At 39.3% G+C, this 21,976-nt stretch overlaps 1 protein-coding gene across 2 annotated transcripts in view; it reads left to right on the top strand.

Moving 5' to 3' along the window:
• LOC127947387 (contactin-1a) overlaps positions 1-21,976 on the top strand; it is a 78,895-nt gene that overhangs the window by 32,832 nt on the left and 24,087 nt on the right. For both annotated transcript variants that reach the window (XM_052544477.1, XM_052544478.1), the window contains exons 4-17: positions 1,482-1,608; positions 3,889-4,064; positions 7,545-7,640; positions 7,730-7,936; positions 11,706-11,805; positions 13,612-13,796; positions 14,508-14,632; positions 17,503-17,623; positions 17,724-17,874; positions 17,963-18,090; positions 19,680-19,852; positions 21,012-21,156; positions 21,278-21,439; positions 21,646-21,795. In XM_052544477.1, coding sequence (XP_052400437.1) covers positions 1,482-1,608; positions 3,889-4,064; positions 7,545-7,640; positions 7,730-7,936; positions 11,706-11,805; positions 13,612-13,796; positions 14,508-14,632; positions 17,503-17,623; positions 17,724-17,874; positions 17,963-18,090; positions 19,680-19,852; positions 21,012-21,156; positions 21,278-21,439; positions 21,646-21,795 — 2,046 coding nt within the window. The remainder of the gene's footprint in view (positions 1-1,481; positions 1,609-3,888; positions 4,065-7,544; positions 7,641-7,729; positions 7,937-11,705; positions 11,806-13,611; positions 13,797-14,507; positions 14,633-17,502; positions 17,624-17,723; positions 17,875-17,962; positions 18,091-19,679; positions 19,853-21,011; positions 21,157-21,277; positions 21,440-21,645; positions 21,796-21,976) is intronic.

The following is a 21,976-nucleotide window of genomic DNA, read 5'->3' as shown; positions in this document are numbered from 1 at the left end:
CTGGTCCCTTAATGCTGTTTCTCTTTTGGTAATCTGTGCAGGGTTGTCTTGCCCTGGCAACCAAAAACACACTCCTTTTGTGACATTTGGCGACGCTCTCGCTCTGATCAGTGAAGTCTGTTGTGCTCTCAGTGCTCTGCTATACGGGAGCGCTCTCTTCCGGCAGAAGTGCCTCAGGACCCATATAAGGAAATTCCGCTCCATCTAACGTCACACAGAGCCATACTCGAAAAAAACTTTCCCAAACTTGTGACAAACATTGACAAACCTTCAAACGTATAACTTAATTTTTGAAACTTTGTCCATGTTTAGCATGGGAATCCAACACTTTAACAGTGTAATAAACTCAGTATGCATGAAATAGCATTTCACCCCCCCTTTAAACAAAAATAAAAATAATCTGTAGTGAAAGCTATAACTTCCATAGTTAGTTGTCTTTCTCCATCACTGGGATGGGATTTCCTCGGGCTGTGAGTACAGGATCAGACAGTGTTCAGATGTGAGCCTGTACTTCCTGTGACATCACATCCTGTCACCCTGATGGCCCTCAGAGACATCTCAGTCTCAGTCTGATACTGATAGAAAGAGACGTTCAGATCATGATGGAGCTCCATGGAGACTCCAGTAAAGCATTCAGAGCTCAAAAACAGACCCAGTGAGTCACTATTCATCATCGAGATGTCATGATCTTGAGATCTGAGGTCTCTGTCTCAGGACGAGCATCTCCTGCTGTCCGTGTCTGAAGGAGAAAGTGCTGAGATCTTCAGGAGCGCTGCGGTTCATGAGTTATTCATCAGCATTAATCGCATCACATCCGTCTCTGATGAATGATATCCCAGCATGCACTAATGGAGCATCAGAGGGGAATGCCTTTACTTTCCTAATTCTGCTCTTATTATTCATAATTCATCTTCATAATGTTTCAGTCTTACTCTCTCTGTCTCTGAAATGAAGCTTCTGATGTTATTGATGGATGGACAGTAATATGAACTAATGTTAGAAATCCAATCCACTCTTCATGTTCCAGTCAAATTTGTCATATTTGTATCGAGATGGTTTTTCATGTTTAATGGTGTAATTTTTCTAATATATCTTTTCATGTGGACGAAAAAAAAAAAAAAAAAACATTAAATATATATATATATACATAAACATAAAAAGAAATCACTTGATACACTTTTGACTGGAACATGAACATTTCTAACATTTGTTTATATTACTGTCCATCCATCAATAACATCAGAAGTTTTATTTCAGAGACAGAGAGAGTAAGACTGAAACATTATGAAGATGAATTATGCATAATAAGAGCAGCATTAGGAAAGTAAAAGTAGTATGAGCAAATTGGCTTTAAAAGAATAATGACACAATAAAAAAAACAAAAAAAAACAATGAATGTTCATCAGTATAGGCTGAGTTTTCTTATGTTTCTAATCTAAACGCTGCTCTGTGCTGTAACGAATCGTGTTTCTCTGTCTCAGACGAGTCGTCAGGATTTGGGCCTGTGTTTGAGGAGCAGCCCGTTGACACCATTTACCCTGAAGAGTCTCCTGAGGACAAGATCATCGTGAGCTGCAGAACGAGAGCGAACCCCCCGGCCTCGTACAGGTCACACACACACACACACACACACACACACACACACACACACACGCACGCACACACACACACACACACACTGCTTTAGTACCTGTCAACTCACTCTCAGCAGAGTGTTACTAGACTGTCAGGTTTAGGGTCAGCTGAATAAGTTGTCAAATAGTCACATTATGGTCAGTAGAATGTTGATCAAAATCAGGTGTCACCAGATCTTAATTAGACAGTCGTTGATACTCTAATGAGAGTTAGCTGACGTGGAGAAAGTGAAATAGTCTTCAGTCATCCGGTATATTTGTAGAAATAGCCAAAAAAACTGTGACTACGTTTAAATGCAGCCAATAACCCGTTCAAAACCGGGATATTAGCAATAACCCGGTCGCACACGGCCATGTAAACACCGGCAAAAACCCGGATATGCTCATATCCGGGTTTTTAAAAACCGGGATATTATACCTGGGGTACCCCTTTTCTAACCTGAATATTTGGTCTTGTAAACGCGTTTCGGCATATCCTCATCAAAATGTGTGTTCTGCGCATGTTCTATTCGCAAGGAATCTTGGTCTTTGGAGTCTTTGGATACAGGAAGAAGAATCGGAAATGACGCATATTGCGTCTTACGTCCAGACGCTAACCGTGCGTCGCTGTTTACATCGGGATATTGGCGACTGATTACACATTCCATGTATACAGGAGTAACTCTCTCTGCTCACGCATGTAAACGGGTTATCCCGATTGTTTCAGAAACCCAAATAGTGACCTTAACCCGACCATAACCCGAATTTTAACAGCATGTAAACGTAGTCATTGTACTGGTCAAAATTACCACATTTTATTTTATGCCAAAAATCATTAGGATATTAAATAACAATCATGTTCCATGAAGATATTAGTAAATTTCCTACCGTAAATATAAAATGTCCTAAAATGTATATACCATACTTCTGAATGTTTACCATATTTAAACACTATAGATGCATGTGACTTTATATAGGGTTACAGTTTTTTTAAATCGCTAACAAGCGCTTAACCGTACTTCAGATACTTTTTCTAAACTCTTAACACAGACTCACACCTACAAAACACAATTAGCCAAATGGATAATTTTCTTCTCAAAAACACATTCTGTTAAATATATACTAAATCTTCATTTCAAAATAGAACACATCTTTCTCTGCACACACCAACTTTAGCAAAACACTGGAAATCTGACTCAAAATTAAATTATTCTGTCAAAGAATAACACTTGTTTTCACCTCACAAGGTACATGCAGTCAATCAAAGTACACCAGGTTTCAAAATACTGGCTATTGTTGACATTACAAAAACTGCATAGACTTTTCAGTCTCAGTTTTACAGGTATTTGCATGCAAAACATGCAATTCACTGTTTTACACTAAATTTCTTGGTTAGGAACTGTATGTCCAAATGTACAGTAATGTTCACATTCAAAAGCATTCCAGTAAAAAGCTACTTTTTTCCTTTACTGTTTACTGGAGGAGGTACAGTAGAAACACGGTATGATAGAACAGAAAAGGTTTGACAGTTTTGCTTACAGTGGACAAAATATCCATGAAACACATAAGAGCATTCTGAACAAAAAACAACAACAGCAAAAAGCCCAGATAAAAAAGGGGGTTCTCAAAGTGCATCTCTCACTGCTCCTGCTCCTCTCACTGCATCTCTCACTGCATCTCTCACTGCTCCTGTGTGCTATTGTGGGATGTTGTGTGTTAACATTTGTAAATACTACAAAAACGATCCATAATTGTGTTGGGAGGTATAGCTTGTCTGTTCAGAAAATGTAAGCATTGTGGAAATGTGTTCAATGACTCCATATTGTGTGAAAACGACATGAAATGTGTGAATGGTATGGCCACAATAGACAGATGCTGTGCTAATTGTGTTTAGAGTTTTGAAAATGTTACAACTGCTTGGAAAAATGCTTGTTAGCGACTGAAAAAAACTGTAAAATGAAAAAAAATGATAAACCTAAAATAATCAACGTTTTACAATAATAGTCTAATAATATTTTTATTAATTCACTCCTTCACTCAAAATAGTTCTGGGATAGTGCTGTAGTTCATAATTCACATTAACAGTAATAATAATTTAAAAAAAAACAATCACACTTTAAAATTACAAGTGAATTCAATGTAAATTATTAGTGCTGAAGGCTATAATGAATTAGTGGCATGGCATCTTGTTTATTATCTGGAATGATTATCATGTGTGTGTGTGTGTGTGTGTGTGTGTGTGTGTGTGTGTGTGTGTGCGTGCGTGTGTTTTCAGTTGGAGGCTGAACAACACAGAAATAATTATTGGAAATGACGATCACTACAGTCTGATGGGAGGAAACCTAGTCATCAGCTTCCCCGACAAGAGCAAGCATGCTGGGAACTACTCGTGTCTGGCCAGTAATGAATTCGGGACACTTGTCAGTCAGAAAGCCTCTGTTCAGTTCGGATGTAAGTCACTCTTATAGAAGAACTCTATTAAAGCTGCCCTGAACGGCCTGTTGACATACACACATATACATGCACATGCACATTATTGTTCTGAGCTTGACAGATTTTAATTTCAGCTGTCTGAAGCGTTTCTGCTGAATTATGGCTCTAAAGTGTCCTCTGTGCAGTTTTACTGCTATTATGTGTGCAATTGATGTGTGAGTTAGAATTAAATTCCTTATTCTATAATTGGTGCTGTTCTGTTTTAAAATATTTTAGGCGGAAAAAAAAATAAAATAAAAAATAATAGACATTGATAGACATTTTCTCCTGAAAAAAATAAAAAAATTAAGGGTCTGTAATTGTTATAGTAAGTTTATTTTAACACCATGGCTCTCAAACATTTACATTACATTTACATTTAGTAATTTTGTAGACGCTTTTTTATCCAAAGCGTCTAACAATTGGAGGATACATAAAGCGATTCGACTTAAAGAGGCAAACAGACACAGGAAGTGTTTGTAAATACCAAGTTTTAAACATTGTTTAAATAAGTAAAAGCTAGAAAAAGAAGGAATAAATAAAAAGAAAGGTTTTTTTGTTTGTTTGTTTGTGATTTTTATGATGAAGACAAGTAGTTTCCAAAGAGATGAGTTTTTAGCTGTTTAAATTGTCAGGGATTCAGCATTCCGGCTAGGGGTGGGAAGATCATTCCACCAGACAGGAATGGTGAAGGAGAATGTTCTGGAAAGTGATTTTGAGCTTCTCTGTGATGGTACCACGAGGCGTCGCTCACTAGCATAATTCTTGAGGTGAATTATGTCTTATGCCTCCCTGCGCAAAGCAAACAAATAAAAATAAAATACTTGAAGAACAGTCTCGCTGCTTTGTTTTCTGTATGGGCATTTACAAGCCACAAGCTTCAAGTGAAACATTATAATCTCAATAGCGTGTTCAGCGTGTGGGCGTGGCCGCATTAGATATAATGAAGGGAGACGTGATAAACAAACATTGGGTTGTTTTCATATGGATTACTTTATCACATAATAGTTGTTTTCGGTAGCAAAAGTAGACATGTCAGGCTTTCTATAGATATCTCTCTCATGTCTCTTCGTTGAGTATTCACTGAGTTACAGTTCATTTCATGACGCGTTTCTAAATGAACATCACCGCAGACCAAGGCTGCAGACAGCACACCTTGTTTGTTATCTTTATTTTATAAGTGCACAAAGCTTTGTTTTTATTATGTCTATATACATATAAAAGTAGGCCCTTTACAGATTCGATTGATGTATTGCTCTTATCTGTACGATCAAAACTGAAAGTGTAATTTAATTTCTTTTCGGGGTTATCAGGAGAAAATGCCTCATCACACGTATATTTGGGGACAGACTCAAGAGGGTTAAGATCATTAACAAGCTTCTATCGTCTAGTTCAAATGCCTTAGGACACGCAGATGGGAGAAGCGATCTGACGGGCTCATCAAGCTTAGAAAGCGTTTTTGGGATTTCGAACGCTGGCATCCATCTGGCAAATTTCCGCTCTCTACCCAACAAAAATAGACGGACAACATCTGCTCTCCTGGACAAATAAGGATTTCTCACACTCTGCTGCTCTGTTTTTCACAGAAACCTGGCTGAATGATGCTATTCTGGACCGTGCGCTCCATCTTTCCGGCTTTCAGCAGTTTAGAACAGAGCGCAACGCAGAATCAACGGGGAAATCGTGCAGTGGTGGGACATGCTTTTACATCAATGAATGGTGGTGTACAGATGTAACCATGTTAAAGAAGATGTGCTGTCCTGATCTGGAAGCGCTCTTCATTAACTGTAAGCCCTTCTATTCGCAACGGGCTCTGTTTTAATCATTCTTGGGGACATTAATAAAGCCAGTCTTTCACATGAACTGCCAAAATACAGAAAGCATGTTACCTGTCCAAACAAAGACAGTGATGTACTGGATCACTTTTACACAACAATAAAAGATGCTTATCACTCTGTTCCAGGAGCAGCGTTGGGGCTGTCTGATCACTGCCTGGTTCATATTATACCAACCTACAGGCAACAACTTAAATCTATTAAACCTGTATTAAAGATTGTAAAGAGATGGACCAAGGAAACAGAGTGGGCTTTAAAAGCCAGGTCGACACTCCAATCGACCTCACTGATTGGAGTGTTTTTGAAGCTTCTACCACTGTTCTGGATGAACTCACAGAGACTGTAACATATTGTATTAGTTTTTTTGTGAAGATAGTTGCATTTCTACCAGGACTTATTTGACATTAAACAATGATAAGCCATGAATTACAGCAAAACTCAACTCAAAACAGACATCTTTATCAGGTCTTGTATGCTCCACCAACACTGGTGCCCCTCAGGGATGTGTTCTCACCCCTCTGCTCTTCTCCCTGTACACCAACGACTGCACCTCTAAAGACCCCTCTGTCAAGCTCCTGAAGTTTGCAGATGACACTAAAGTCATCGGCCTCATCCAGGAGTCTGCTTACAAAAACAAGAGGTTGAGCAGCTGGCTGTCTGGTGCAGTCTTAACAACCTGGAACTGAACATGCTCAAAATAGTGGACTTCAGGAGAAACCCCCTGCACTCCCCCGACTCACCATCATAAACAGAACAGTTGCGGCAGTGGAGTCATACAGATTCCTGGGAACCACCATCTCTCAGGACCTGAAGTGGGACAATCACATTCCATTCCACATTCCATTGTTAAATAGGCCCAACAAAGGTTGTACTTCCTTCGCCAGCTGAGGAAGTTTAATCAGCCACAGAAGCTGCTGAAACAGTTCTACCCAGTCATCATTGAGTATGTCCTGTGCACTTCAAAAACTGTGTGGTTTGGTTCAGTTACAAAATCAGACATCAGAAGACTACATAGAATGGTTCGGACTGCTGAAAGTATTATTGGTGCTCCCCTGCCCACCCTTCAAGAACTGTATACATCATATATATTGTGACACGTGTCCCGAGCACTCATCAGCATCGCACTGGAAACTGAGCAGGCACACCTGCACCTGCACCTGCTCATCACGGGCTAAGCGACCACACCTGCGCCCCATCAGCCACTGCTCATTTAAACCCCGCAAGCGGACACAGAGGTGAGAGATGTCTCTGCAAGACTCGGCAAACCCTTTCTTTCATTGTGCCCACAGAGAGCAGCGTGTGACTGCCAGCCCCAATGCCCAAGGGAGAGCACGGACTCACACTGCCGAGCACCGAGCACCAAACCGCCTCACGACAACGCCCTTTCACCACCCTCTTTCTTAATGAACTTACCTTAATCCTCGAGTCATGTCCTACTTCACCCCGCCACAATATATATTGTTCCGATTGTTTGTAAAGATAAAATTGTTAAATTATTATACACAATTCATTCAGTATTATTGGTATTATTATTATTTAAAATTTGATTATTCTTGAGGTTGCCATGAATCAGGATTAATACACAAAACTAAAACTAAAATAAAATCTCCATCTTGTGTTTTAGACTTGGACATGTTTTCCACGGATGAGCGGGAGGCGGTCTATGTGAAGGAGGGGCAGGGGGCGGTGCTTCTCTGTGATCCGCCCCCACACTTCCCAGGTTATCATGGCACCTGATTCTATGGTTTGACAATCATTTGTGAGTTTGACTGACAAATTTGCATAATTTCCTGTGTGTGCTCTCTACAGAGGATCTGTCCTTCCGCTGGATACTCAACGAGTTTCCGGAGTTCATTCCTCTGGACAAGCGCCGCTTTGTGTCTCAGACCACCGGGAACCTCTACATCTCCACCGTACGAGCGTCAGACAGTGGGAACTACTCCTGTTTCGTCTCCAGTCCATCCATCGCCAAGAGCGTCTTCAGCAAGTTCATCCCGCTGGTGCCCATTGCTGAGCGTGAGTCTGCTTATCTTCATCCTACACTGAAAGAAAAAAAAAAGTAAAAAAGTATTTTCCCCTTTGAATTTGGTTTATTTTTCTGAATGTACTGGCAGATATATATATATATATATATATATATATATATATATATATATATATATATATATATATATATATATATATATATATATATATATATCTGCCAGTAATGTATCTATGTATCTTGATTTAAGAATCTTCAGATATGTACTTAATAGAAAGTTGCAGTTTAAATCAAGGTTATGTAGATGTTTTAAACCCATTTGCTTTTAACACCAGTGTAGATACTACTATTTTTATTAATACTGTTTTTCAGTTTCTGAGTAAAATTTGAGTGAGGCTTATGCAGAGGTGCTGCTAGGTGATTAGAGTGTTGTTATATCTTATGTGGTAGAAACTGACAGTGAGGAAGGAACAGCCAATATATGAAAGAGAAAACAAACTGTCTGCGGTTTCTGAAGTATTTCTGAGTGAGCTGGTGCTTATTTTAGTTCTGTTCAAGCTCAAATATTGTCTTAAAAGAAATCCTCAAAGAAACTGCTCCACACACACAAGAACAAGCTTTCACAAATGTGTTCAGGAATAATAGTATTCTACTACATATTCCTAGTTCATCATGATGTCTTCAGCATGACTGGACGGGACAAGTTTCTGATCATTCGGAAGTGGATGTTCTTCTGTGTTATGACAGAAAACTGTCAAGAATTAATAGTTTCTGCTGTTTAGTCTTAAATAAATGTTAATTTTCAACTGTAGAGAAAGTTTGAGGTCTGAAAGTAACATTATATTTTAGTATATCAGTAGCAGTTTATCCTAAGACAACATAGTTTTTTCATATTCTGGTCTGTTTTGGTCTGTTTTGCTTCCATAACGTCTTCTTTTAGACTAACATAAAGAAAACATTAAAAATTCACATTTTGGTTGTTTGTTCTAAGAACTTTATCTGTTTGTGTTTGTATATTTCAATTCCAATCCATGTCTTAAAATGATGTTTCTCCACTTCAGCAGCACTTACACACACCAAAACTTAGAGTTTTATTAATCTCTATATTCTGAATGTTTTTTCCTGAGTGGTTTCTTCATATTTCATTCACACTGATTTATAAAACATTTTATTACTAAAAATATGGTGAAAATGCGTATAATTAAAGGTCATCAATTTGTTTTTCCACTTCAGCAGTACTTACACAAACTAAAACTTGTTGTTGTATTCCCATTTATGTTATGAAGATTTTAACTGAGGAGTTTGTTTATATATCATTCACACTGATTTAATCATTTTATAAATAAAAACATGGTGAAAATTTATTTGTTTTCTGTAGACAGTATTTTCTGATTTATGGAGTGATAATATGAGAAATCCCAAATCCCCTCTGTAAAAACCTTCAACTCTAACATGTCAACAAAATCGAGCAATCGTTCAGATTTATTTTCTGTAAATGCATACAATTAGTGCATATTTATCTAGGAATAACCTGATTTTCTTATTTAAACATGACATTTTATGTTCTGTGATCAGCTGGTGAGGTATTGTTATATTTGTTAGTTAGTTCTTTTTATCCTATTCACCTGTGCTGTCTTTAATTCCTCATGAACATTTAATATTGTGGTATGGATCAGTCTTATAAAGAGGAAGGAGACCGGGATCGGCCTACAGGGCTCGTGGGATATTTAATTTAGCAAATAATAAAACAAATAAACAATTGTGTCAGATGCACGTGCACTTCACGGTCCGTTTCTACGTTGCACTACTGCTCCTTACTCCCACGAGTCCCCGTCTCTCTCATTCACTGTCGGTCCTCCGCTGGATTAAATGCCGGTTCCCCACGCCAATCACTGTAACGAGAACCAGGTGTTAATCGTTTTTCACTTGATCCACTTACCACCGCTTGTCTCCTCACTCTCTCTCTCTATGCAGACCTCGCTGAACCACAGCGTCTTCTTGTATGAATTTCTGGATCATGGTTTTTAATGTGCGATTAAACCGTTCGACCAATCTGTTCGTTTGTGGGTGATAGACGTTGGTACGCACCGCTTTAATGCCCAACAATCTGTACAATTCGCTTAATGTGCATGACATAAACGCGGTGCCCTGGTCCGTAAATCTCTTTTGGGATTCCCACGTGAGAGATTAAACGAAACAGGGCATCCGCCACACTCTTTGCCGGATGTTGCGGAGCGCCACCGCTTCAGGATATCGTGTCGCGTAATCCACTAAGACTAACGCGAAACAATGTTCCTGTGCCGATCGTTCTAATGCCCCGATGAGGTCCATACCAATTCGCTCAAAGGGGACCTGCGCTAGAGGAATAGGGTGCAATGGCGCTTTTGGGGTGGCTGGTGGGTTTACCAACTGACATTCCAGACAAGGCGCGCACCACCTGCGCAAATTCTTGTGAATGCCCAGCCAAAATAATCGGGTCGTTAGACGATTTAGTGTCGCCGTTATCTTCTTTTGTCTGAGCGTTGCGGGTCATTCGATACAACCGGTCCTTGATAATGGCAAATGGCCAGTTCTTTTCCCCAACGGCATCCACTGTTAAACACCCCAATAATTGCTGAAACGCTGGCCAATTAGCTCCCAAGATTAGCAGATGCCGGAGGCGCGGACTAATGGCCACCTCCACATTATGCTTTTGGCCCCTAAATTTAATGGCTATGGTTTTAACGGGGTATTCAACTATATCCCCATGCACACATCTCACCTTAACCATGTGGCCCGTATCCAATGCCCCAGATTGTATCAGGCTTTGATGGATAGAGGTCTGGTTACAGACAACATCACAGACAACAGGGGGAGAGGGAGAGGCAGGGGAAGAGAAAGAGAGAGAAACAGAAGTAAGGGACTCGCCGACCCTGGAGCACACCGCCAGCTGATCCTCCGCCAGTTGGATGGCCAGATCCAGCGACGCCGGGCTGTGAGCACTGGACCCACTGGGCAGTCCTCTTTGGGAGATGGGAGATGAATTGCTCCAGTACCACCGTGCTGATGATGTTCTCAGCGTCGCTTCCTCTGGCCAACAGCCATTTGCGGCATGAGTCCCCGAGCTGCTGTGCCAAGACAAAGGGTCTGGAGGATGGCTCTTCTTAGGTCGGAATTGACCAGGAGGTTCGGGACGGGCAGTTGTTGTGCCACTTCTGGGCCTCCCCCGACAGCAGTGGGATCACCAGGACTGGCCAGCTGTCCATCGGCCACCCACATGCCTCAGCCGTTCTTTCAAAAAGATACAGGAACGCCTCTGGGTCATCGGTTGGCCCGATCTTCGTGAGTGGCATGTGGGGGGCAGGGCCGGCACTGGGGGAGGCTGACCTCGTCCGACCCTCCCAGTCCAGCAAGCCCCAGAACAGCTCGCGGTCCTCCTGCTGGGCCTGCATCATGGCCTGGAACTGGTGTTCATGGTCGGCCCGCAAATCCAGCAGGGCTTTGTGGTGTTCCTGATGTAAGCACGCGAGCGATGTTATGATGTACGCAATCGGCGATCCCGATAGTCCTGACGGAGTTTGCATGGCGGAGACGTTCTCCTTCCTCCCGGGTTTCGGCACCAGTGTGGTATGGTTCAGTCTTATAAAGAGGAAGGAGACCGGGGTCGCCGTACGGGCTTGTGGGATATTTTATTTAGTAAATAGTCAAAGTGCTTCAGAGCTGATAATCAAACAGGAAAGACTGGCTTATTCTGCTGAAAGGAAGAGTGAATCCATGAGGACCTCATTCATTCACTGCCGTCTCATATCTGCTTTCTAACAGGTTCTCTGAGGAAATATCCCGCTGATATCAAAGTCAAATCTCCAGACACGTACACGCTGCTGGGGCAGAACGTCACACTGGAGTGCTTCGCACTGGGAAAGTAAGAAAAATGCCACACAGATGACTTCTCAGCAGCACTTCAGTCATTTTTCTCAAGCATTTCATTATTCAGCATGATTTTCTGCAAATATTTCAGTTTGAATCAATTAACATCCAGAATTTCACTCAAACTGCATTTTGTAGATCATTTCAGCTTTATGCTGTATGTGCTCTATATAAACTCTTTTAAAACTTAAATTTCTCAAGAGTACAAATGGAGAAAATCTTCTATTAACTGACACTGATACAATTTTCAGTATTCATAAAAGCATCAGGAATTACCACTGGATGTCTTCCTTGCTTGTATTTTATAATGAATTATGATAATTATATTACTTAAAGTACAAACATACTTTGCATGCTGAATTACCATTGGACTTTTTTTAGCCTATATTTTCATACAGAATTATGATTACATATATTTAAAGTTGAAAGAAAATGTCCTATTGACTTACATTATTGTTCAAAATAAGATCAGAAACATCATATGCAATTACAGTTTGATATCTGTTTTGAGTTGTTTGTTTGAGATTGAAGAGGAAGTTTCAGGTCTGAAAATAGTATATCTCATAGTACAGTACAGGGAACTCATGTATAAATCAAAAACAACAATCCACTGGTCAGTTTTTCTTCCATAACATGTCTTTTTCAGACTACTGCAAAGAAAACATCCAAAATACACATTTAAGTGTTTATTTTATGACACTTTTCTGTTTACATCTGTATATTTCAATCTCAGTCCATATATTTAAAGGTGCTGTATGTAAGTTTTTGACTCTTCTAAAGCATTAAAATACCATCATAAGCTCTTGAAGTTCGCAGGGTTGCCAGGTTTTTACAATAAAACCCACCCAATTGCTACTCAAAACTAGCCCAGTCAAGTTTAGAGGGGAATCCCTGGTAAAAATTGCATTCCGGTGGGGTAAAATGCATGATTTTGGTGGGATTCTCCTGGTAAAATTATAATTTTAGGAGCTAAATATCACATTATTGTGATCAGTAAAACCCGCAGGAAAACTGGCAACACTGGCAACACTGACTGAGAAGGGAGGCGGGAGCATCAGCTCATTTTCATTTAAACGGGACAAGCACGAATAAAAGTGCATTTTGGCTCATACCCTAAAAGTGGCAATTTCAACAAGCTGTAAAACATTTTCTGTGGTGTATTTTGAGATAAAACTTCACATACACACTCTGAGGACATCAGAGAACAATTTAATAATACATATTCTATGGCACCTTTAAAGAGTTTTTTTCCTCCACTTCAGCAGCACTTAACATACACTAAAACATATTCCTCTCTATATCCTGTAGCTTTTTTACTGAGGGGTTTGTTCATATTTCATTTAAACTGAATTCTGCAACATAACATTTTATCCCTAAAAACATGGTGTCAAATTTTTTCTTTTTTTTTTTTTTTTTCTGGCTGTTGACAGTAGACAGTATTTTCAGATTTATTGAGTAATAAAAAGATAATTCCAAAATCAGTGAAATTCAAAAACTAACCATAAGGGTCCATTTTTCAAAATTGAAATTGAGATGTATAAATAATTTGTCCATTGATGCATGGTTTGTTAGGATAGGATAATATTTGGCTAAGATAGAACTACTTGAAAATCTGGAATCTAAGGGTGCAAAAAAAATCTAAATACTGAGAAAATCGCCTTTAAAGTTGTCCATATTAAGTTCTTAGAAATGCATATTACTAATGATAAATTGCATTTTGATGCAGTTGATACAGTTTGCAACATTGATTGTGTTTAACAAGTGGTTCTTACCATGTTATATATTGTGTGCGTGTGTTCAGCCCCATCCCTCAGATCCGATGGAAGAAGGTGGATGGCGATCTGCCGGTCCATCGTCACAACATCAGTATGGCAGGAAGTCTCCTCCACCTCTACGACATCCAGTACGAAGACGAGGGTTTGTACGATTGCGAAGCTGACAATTCCAAAGACAAAGACAGACACAAAGTGCATCTGTATGTGGAAGGTGAGAGTCACATGACTTCATGAACACACCACAGCAAGACATTTCTGAGAAGAGCAATGCCATATTCCTACAGGTGTATTCTGGATAGTATGCAGATAGCGTACGCTCTTCTGTATCAGCCGCGGCGAAAGGATACATTTTTTACATATATTTATGCTTTAGTTCATTCATCAGCACAGCACGGAGTGTACGCCATCTGCATACAGCTCAGATTTGCCAAAATGGCGCTACACTGATTTGGAGAGACACAGAGGAGAGGAATTGTTTTTTTGTTTAGTTTTTTTCTTCTACAAAAAGTACTCTTGTCGCTTCATAACGTCACAGTTGAACCACTGATGGCAGACGGACTATCCTGACGATGCTTTTCATACTTTCCTGGACCTGGACACTGTAATTTAAGTTAAATTAAAGCTAAGTTAAATTCTTAATGTTTTAGGATTTGTTCAAATGAAAGAATACTACTGTAAAGCACTGCTAGTTAGTTTCATAGGTGTTTATAATAGTTAAATGAAACTAAAATAAAAATAAATAAATAACTTGAATTTAAATAAACAATAATAGAAATAAAGTATTAAACCCCTTTTTTTTTAGTTAAAGAGACAGTATTTTTCATTTTCATCAAGTTTAACTTGATGCACTAAAATAACTAATATATCAAAATATTACTAAATGATACTAAAACGAGACTTGATCATGTTTGTGTTTTCTCAGGCGCTCCTGAATGGGTGGAGAAGATCAGCAGCTCAGAGAGAGACATTGGAGGTGATTACATCATGTCCTGTCTGGCCAGCGGGAAACCCAAACCCCACGTGCACTTCCTGAAGAACGGACGAATGGTACCGCTGACATCTGAGTCATTATCATTAATTCCACACAATTCAAACATTTAAAAATAAATCTGCATTTGTCAGGTGCTTTTATTCAAAGTGACTGTTTTCACTTTCAGAGTTATATATCTTCAATCAGTTCATGTTTCTAGTGTCATGAGGTACTCTTTGAGCTACAGGAATGCCACTGTCTCCCTGTTTTGATGTTAGTAAAGATATAGAACATTGTCCCAGTCAGTAAAATACATGCTAAAACTCCTCGACTCCAGCAGTGCATGTAAATAGATCCAGCAGGTCAGCGTAATGAATGATCGTGTTGTGAGGCGACCGGACTGCTGGCTGTGTTCCCAGGCCTTCCCATCATGCTTCTGGTTACATAACAGTCACGACACCAGATGGTGCTGATCCAAACACCTGAAGTGTGTTTACCGTGGATATCACAGGAAGAGCCACAGAATGCAAATCAAACATGACTTCTAACAGTACAATGATGCCATACAGTCTTTAGTCAAAAGAAATATTGATTGGTTTGTTTTTGTATGAATTATAATTAAAATATATTTGTACTGCAATATTCATTCAGCTTGTAGGCCACATTTTTTTGTGTCATTTTATGATTTTGTAGTATTTCTTTATTATTATTAAGTTTTGATTTTTATTTATGCTATCTAATGAAATTTATTAAATAATTTATTGGTACCACTTTACAATAAGGTTCCATTATTTAATGTTGGTTAATGCATTAATAAACATGAACAAACAATGAACAATACATTTATTACAGTATTTATTTATCTTTGTTCATGTTAGTTAAAGACAATACAGTTGTTCACTGTTAATTCATGTTAATTCAAAGCACATTAACTAATGTTAACTAGTACAACTTTTGATTTTAATAATGCATTAGGAAATGTTGAAATTAACATAAACTAAGATTAATAAATGCTATAGAAGTATTGTTCATGCTTAGTTCATGATAACTAAAGTACCTTATTATAAAGTGTTAGCAATTTATTTATACTTTTTCCATTTATATTAATTAATTTGACTTGTATGACCTTGTATAATTTATTAAATTAAATTATATATATATATATATATATATATATATATATATATATATATATATATATATATATATATATATATACTAACACTACCTATGACCAAACACATAATAAAAGTAGCCAAAAAAACTTATTGTCCAAGTTATACAATAAATGTATTTAATGAATAGACCAAATTTTAAGTGATGATAATCCTCTCTATGGAGAAGCAATAGGAACAAAAGAATCGCAAGTCAAAATTGACAGGGCTCCTTTGCCACGGTTGCAAGCAATGTCATTATAGTTCAATATTTAACAACCACAGTTCCCTAACAATGTTTTTGGGAAACACACATCAGATCTATTCAGTTTGTGAACCACTGGCTTCATTAAACAAAATAAATAATTATTTTAAAATATTGACTCAAAAGATTCATCTGTTCAGGAATTGGATCATACACTCGCATTACTAAGCCAAAGATTATCTATTCTTGAACATTTTGAATGAATAAAGACTTCAAGTTCATCTTTAAGCACATAAAACTATCGTTTGACTTCATAAACTTTATTTCACGCATGACTTGTATGGATCTGTTAACTGAAATCAAAGTGTGAGTTCTAGGAGAATGTTAGTCTTGATGATCAGCATGTATCGCTCACTAGGAGTTACTAAAGGAACAGGCTGCTGCATGACTTTTTGTTGTTGTTGTTGTTTTAATGGAGAATCAGTTGCTGTATTGGTTGAAATCCCCAGACTGTTTACTTAAGTATTAAAGTAAGAATTTACATTAAAATGAAAAGTAATCACTTTGATAATCTAAAATACTTCTCGGATGTAACTGTAATCTGATTACCCCTTATTTAAAATGTAATTATAATTTAATACAATTACTCATATTTTGTTTTTTAAATACGTAATGCCGTTACATTTCGTTACTCCCCAGCCCTGCTGATACATGGCCACTGAAATGACTTGAGTCTCATGTGATGTGAGTAATCAGTTGAAACATTTGCTGGAAGACATTTCTTTAAGTGTAAAACTGTTAGTGGACAGAATTGCTTAGTGCACATTTAAGTAAGACCCCACACAGACACTGCTGGGGTGACTTTAAACAATGATCTGACAAACACAAGACGAAAGACAGGGCAATAAAGAGGGAGTAGGAAATGAGTGGCAGCTGCAGCTGATGGAACGGTCAAGCCCACATGAAACAATCAATGATAACGAGACACACACATAACCCTACCCACATAGATCAAAATGAGACAACGGTTCTACCAGCCGTGACAGTACCCTCTCCCCTAGGAACGCCTCCTGGAGTTCCCAGACGAACCTACCTGTCGATTGTACTCATCAATAAGGGAGTGATCCAGTGATCCTCTCCACCGGACCGTAACCTTCCCAGTCCACCAAACACTGGAATCTGCGCTCCCTCCGTCTCGAGTTCTTAATATGATTGACCGAATAAGTGGGTTCCCGGGGGAACCGGGGTCGTCAGATTAATTCGGGAGTAAAACACGGGTTTGATCTTTGATACGTGAAAGGCGGGATGAATTCTTCTGTACTCCGGAGGAAGTTTGAGTTGGACTATCATGTTTCCAACACCTTGTTGAATCTATGCCACAAACAATTAAGGCAGTTCTAAAGGCAAAAGGGGGTCCAACCCGGTACTAGCAAAGTGTTCCTAATAAAGTGGCCAGTTTAGGGATTGTTCTCTTTGATAGATTTCAGAGGCTCATGATAATCAGTGGAAATATGTTGATGATATCTGATGAAAGCAGTCTTGAGTTCTGATGGAGGAATCTCTTCTCTTCTTGACTCTCTTCCATCAGTATGCCAAGAACCATGAGTTGCATTTCACAGACCTGACATTTGATGATTCTGGGATGTATCAGTGTATTGCTGAGAACCGTCATGGCACGATATATGCCAACGCCGAGCTCAGGGTCTTCGGTGAGTATTCATCATTTAATATTAGTAGCTTTAGGACTCAATTGTCTGTAGATCTTGAGGAACACTGCTAGTTCTTCCACTTAATGTGTTGTTTTCTCAGCCGGCGCTCCTTCGTTTGAGGGGAATCCCGTGAAACCCAAACTTCTGGGGGCCAAAAACGGGCGTGTGGTGATTGACTGCAAACCCAGAGCAGCACCGCGGCCAACCATATCCTGGAGCAAAGGAACCGAACTCCTCCACAACTCTAGCAGGTCAGAGGTCATGCAGAGGTCATCTCACAGGTCGATGCTCTCTCCAGAGCAATTCCATTCATATTCAGTCTGTCTTTTATGATTGCAGAATTTTCATACGGCCAGACGGGAGTTTAGAGCTTCTGAACATCACTAAATCAGATGAAGGGAGATACACATGTTTCGCAGAAAACAACAGAGGCAGAGCAAACAGCTCCGGATCGCTTTCAGTCACCGGTACGACACAGAAACCACACCCTAACATTAGAATATCCTGATTATTACTGCTGTTATTGTGTTGGCTTTAGAAAGACAATTTACTGTTCACCCTGGAAACCACACAGCAACATTCCAGCAGCAACACACCTAACAACACACAGAATACCTCAGAAACTGCGAAGTAAAACCCTAAAAAACACCCAGAACATTCTAGCAACTGCATAGCAACACCCTAACAACCTCTCAGAGTATTCTACAATACCTTACAACAACGTAATAATGCACTTGCAACCACCCAGAACATCCTAGTAACCACATAGCTACCTCCTAGCCTAGCAACCACCCAGAATATTTAAGAAACTAAAACTAAGACCCTAACAACCATCCAGAACAATATAGCAACACCCTTAAAACCACCCAGAATACCCAAAAACATCATAGCAATGCCCTAACAACCACCTAGAACATCATAGTAACCTCATAGCTACCTACTAGCCTAGCAACCATCCATAAATCCTTAAAACTGCACAGTAACACCATAACAACCACCCAGAAGACTCTACCAACTGCATAGCAACCACCCAGAACACCCTAGAAACTGCGTAACAACACCCTAGCAATGCCCTAATGAAAATCCAAAACATCCTAGTAACTGCATTGCAACACCCTAGGCTAGCAACCATGCAGAACACTTCAGAAACTGTAAAGTAACACTCTCCCTAACAACTACCCAGAACCCTAGCAACTCCACAGCCACCATCCAGAACACATCTGTTTGTGTGACAGACTGACCTTAAAACCATCTAAACTTAATCTTTAAACCTAATTAAATCTTTCTTGCTGTGCTTTTTCTCAGGTGAACCTCACAGTTTGTAATCTAGTTGAGTTTGTATTTGTTGGTTATAGACCAACGCTACTTTTGCATCATCGAAGGTTAACGCCCCTTTTTGGGGGAAAACAAACGGATTCCTGATTCCAGAACTCGCTCCAGGGACCTTTTGTTTTTCATATCTTATGTGTACAGGCCTGTCAGACACAATTACAAACATATATTGTATAATATTTATATTGTTTAGTCCTAGCCTGCGAATATTTGAAACTTAAAATCAGTTAACAGCCAAGGTAGCATGCCTAATAAGAGCTAACATTAATCACGTAGCTGCTAGCAGCTTCGTATTTCTAACTACAACAAAACTGTCAGTAGCTTAAATCAAGTGAAATATGATCAAAGGGAAACCTCTGTAAACACCGTATCCAGTAGCTTCTTTAAATACCCCTCACGGTCCTCGGCCCGCACAGAGAGTGTGTATGTTTCTGCCATTTTTGCTATCAAGAAATTAGAGTGAGTTCTGTATCAGGGGAATCCATTTGTTTTCCCCCAAAAAGGGGCGTTAACTTTTGATGACGCAAAAGTAGCGTTGGTATATGCGTGATGTGATGGATACACATCTCACTCTTGCCATCTGCTGCCACAAACACGCAGCTGCACCTCTGCAGATGACATCAGCAAGAGCCAGAGGCATTCTCCTGGAATCATGTGTCCTGTAGAAGCACTGGAATCAGTAATTTGTTGTCTGTTGTCAGAGTTTATCGTTGTCTCTCTTCAGATGCCACGAAGATCACTCTGGCCCCGTCCAACACTGACGTCAGCGTGGGCAAGAGCGCCAGGATGGAGTGTGCCACGTCACATGACCCCACCCTCGACCTCACCTTCATCTGGTCCCTCAACACACACGTTATCGACTTCGACAGAGACAGAGAACATTACGAGCGCAAAATGGTGAATTCAGTTCCTCATGTTAAATCCTGTTTCCTGATGACAAACATCTATTTTGTTTTTGTTTTAATGAATCAAGACTCTTCATCAATATTACTATGGTGGATCCTTTAACACAAAAAAAACAATAACTATAATGACAAGTATAACGATTACTATAATAATAATTATTATTATAATGATAACTATAATGCTACTTATGATAACTATAATGATACTTTTAATGGTATCTATAAAAATTATAATGATAACTATGATAATTTTGATAACTATAAGTCGAGTTACCTTTACTTGATTAGTGCTTTATACAATGCTGGTTGTTTCACAGCAGATTTTAGCGTAGATGCATTTCTTACGGTGTAGCGAGTGCATTGGATATTATGGGAAGTGTTCCTGGTTCCAGTTTACCTAATTATTGCAGCCTAAAAATCCTTTAACGGATTTGGATATTAAAAGCATATTAGTATGTTATGTGTAAGCCAGGTTAAAGAGATGGGTCTTTAATCTAGATTTAAACTGCAAGAGTGTTCTGCCTCCCGAACAATGTTAGGTAGGTTATTCCAGAGTTTAGGCGCCAAATAGGAAAAGGATCTGCCGCCCGCAGTTGATTTTGATATTCTAGGTATTATCAAATTGCCTGAGTTTTGAGAACGTAGCGGACGTAGAGGAGTATAATGTAAAAGGAGCTCATTCAAATACTGAGGTGCTAAACCATTCAAGGCTTTAAATTAGCAAGATTTTAAAATGCATTCATTGTTCAATAGGGATCCAGTGCAGTATTGACAGAACTAGATTAATATGGTCATGACTGTAATGATAAATGAAGCAATAACTAAAACAATAATTATGAGAACTGCAACGATAACCATAATGTCAACCATAATTTTGGTAACTATAACGAGAACTGATAACTATTAACTGCACAAACTGCACTGCATAAAATATGCTGATATATGCTGGATGAATCTTTGAAAGTGATTCCAGCGATATTGTTCCTCTGTGTCGTTATCGTTATAATCTTGGTGTGAAAGCAACTATTGTCCGAATTGTATGGTTATAGTTATCCTTATAATTATCATTCTTGGTGTGAACAGGTGTCTTGTGTATATTGCAAACATAAATTAAACATATTAATTGATATTAAACTGAAATTGTTGATCAGGATGTTAATCAGGATGGTCAGACTGGGACGTCCAGCTCAGAGCTGTTGATCAGTAACACCCAGCTGAAACACGCCGGACGTTACAGCTGTACAGCGCAGACACCGGTGGACAACGTCACGGTCTCCGCAGAGCTGGTGGTCAGAGGTCAGACTGAGACTCATGGGATCATTCAATTAAACCTGAGTGTTACAGGTTATGTTTCCCATATTCCAGATTGTTTCCACGGAGCATGTGTACATCACCATCTCCCGTGTCTCATTTCCAGGTCCTCCAGGTCCTCCCGGTGGTGTGCGTGTGGATGAGGTGATGGCCAGCAGCGTGAGGGTGACCTGGAGTCATGGGACAGATAACTTGAGTCCCATCTCCAAATACAACATCCAGTACAGAGACGTGCGAGAGCAGCAGGACTGGAGAGAAGCCTCCACCTGTGAGTACATCACTACACATCACTATAGTGATAATACATGATATATGAGCCTTTATGATTAATATATTAATATACTTTTGTGCACATTTAAGATGTCTATTTAATTTGATAATCATCTGTTAATAAAGTTGGACCTGACAATTTGAATCCATTAAAAGCACTATTTTTAGTTTTTGCTGTAATCCAGTGATTCTGTGTGACTTCAGCTCCAGTGAATGTGGAGGGAAATGCAGAAATGGCCTCCGTGATCAATCTGACGCCCTGGACTGAGTATGAGTTCAGGGTCATCGCTACCAACACGCTGGGCACTGGACCACCAAGTGACCCCTCGCCCAAAATCACCACCAAAGAAGCCAGTGAGTTCCTTCTGACCTCATCTGAGGAAACATTCACCTGCGTTTTATTGCCATTAGTGTGTTTGTTTACCCAACTATCTCATTTGGCCTGTTTTGACCTGGAAGCAGAGCATAAATATTTCAAGGTTTCAGTACAGAAAGAAAACTTTAGAAATGAGTAAATGCTATCAAAATACAAATA

The sequence above is a fragment of the Carassius gibelio genome, chromosome A25 (genome assembly GCF_023724105.1).
Source record: "Carassius gibelio isolate Cgi1373 ecotype wild population from Czech Republic chromosome A25, carGib1.2-hapl.c, whole genome shotgun sequence".
Lineage (NCBI taxonomy): Eukaryota > Metazoa > Chordata > Actinopteri > Cypriniformes > Cyprinidae > Carassius > Carassius gibelio.
This window is presented reverse-complemented; position numbering and strand designations above follow the sequence as displayed.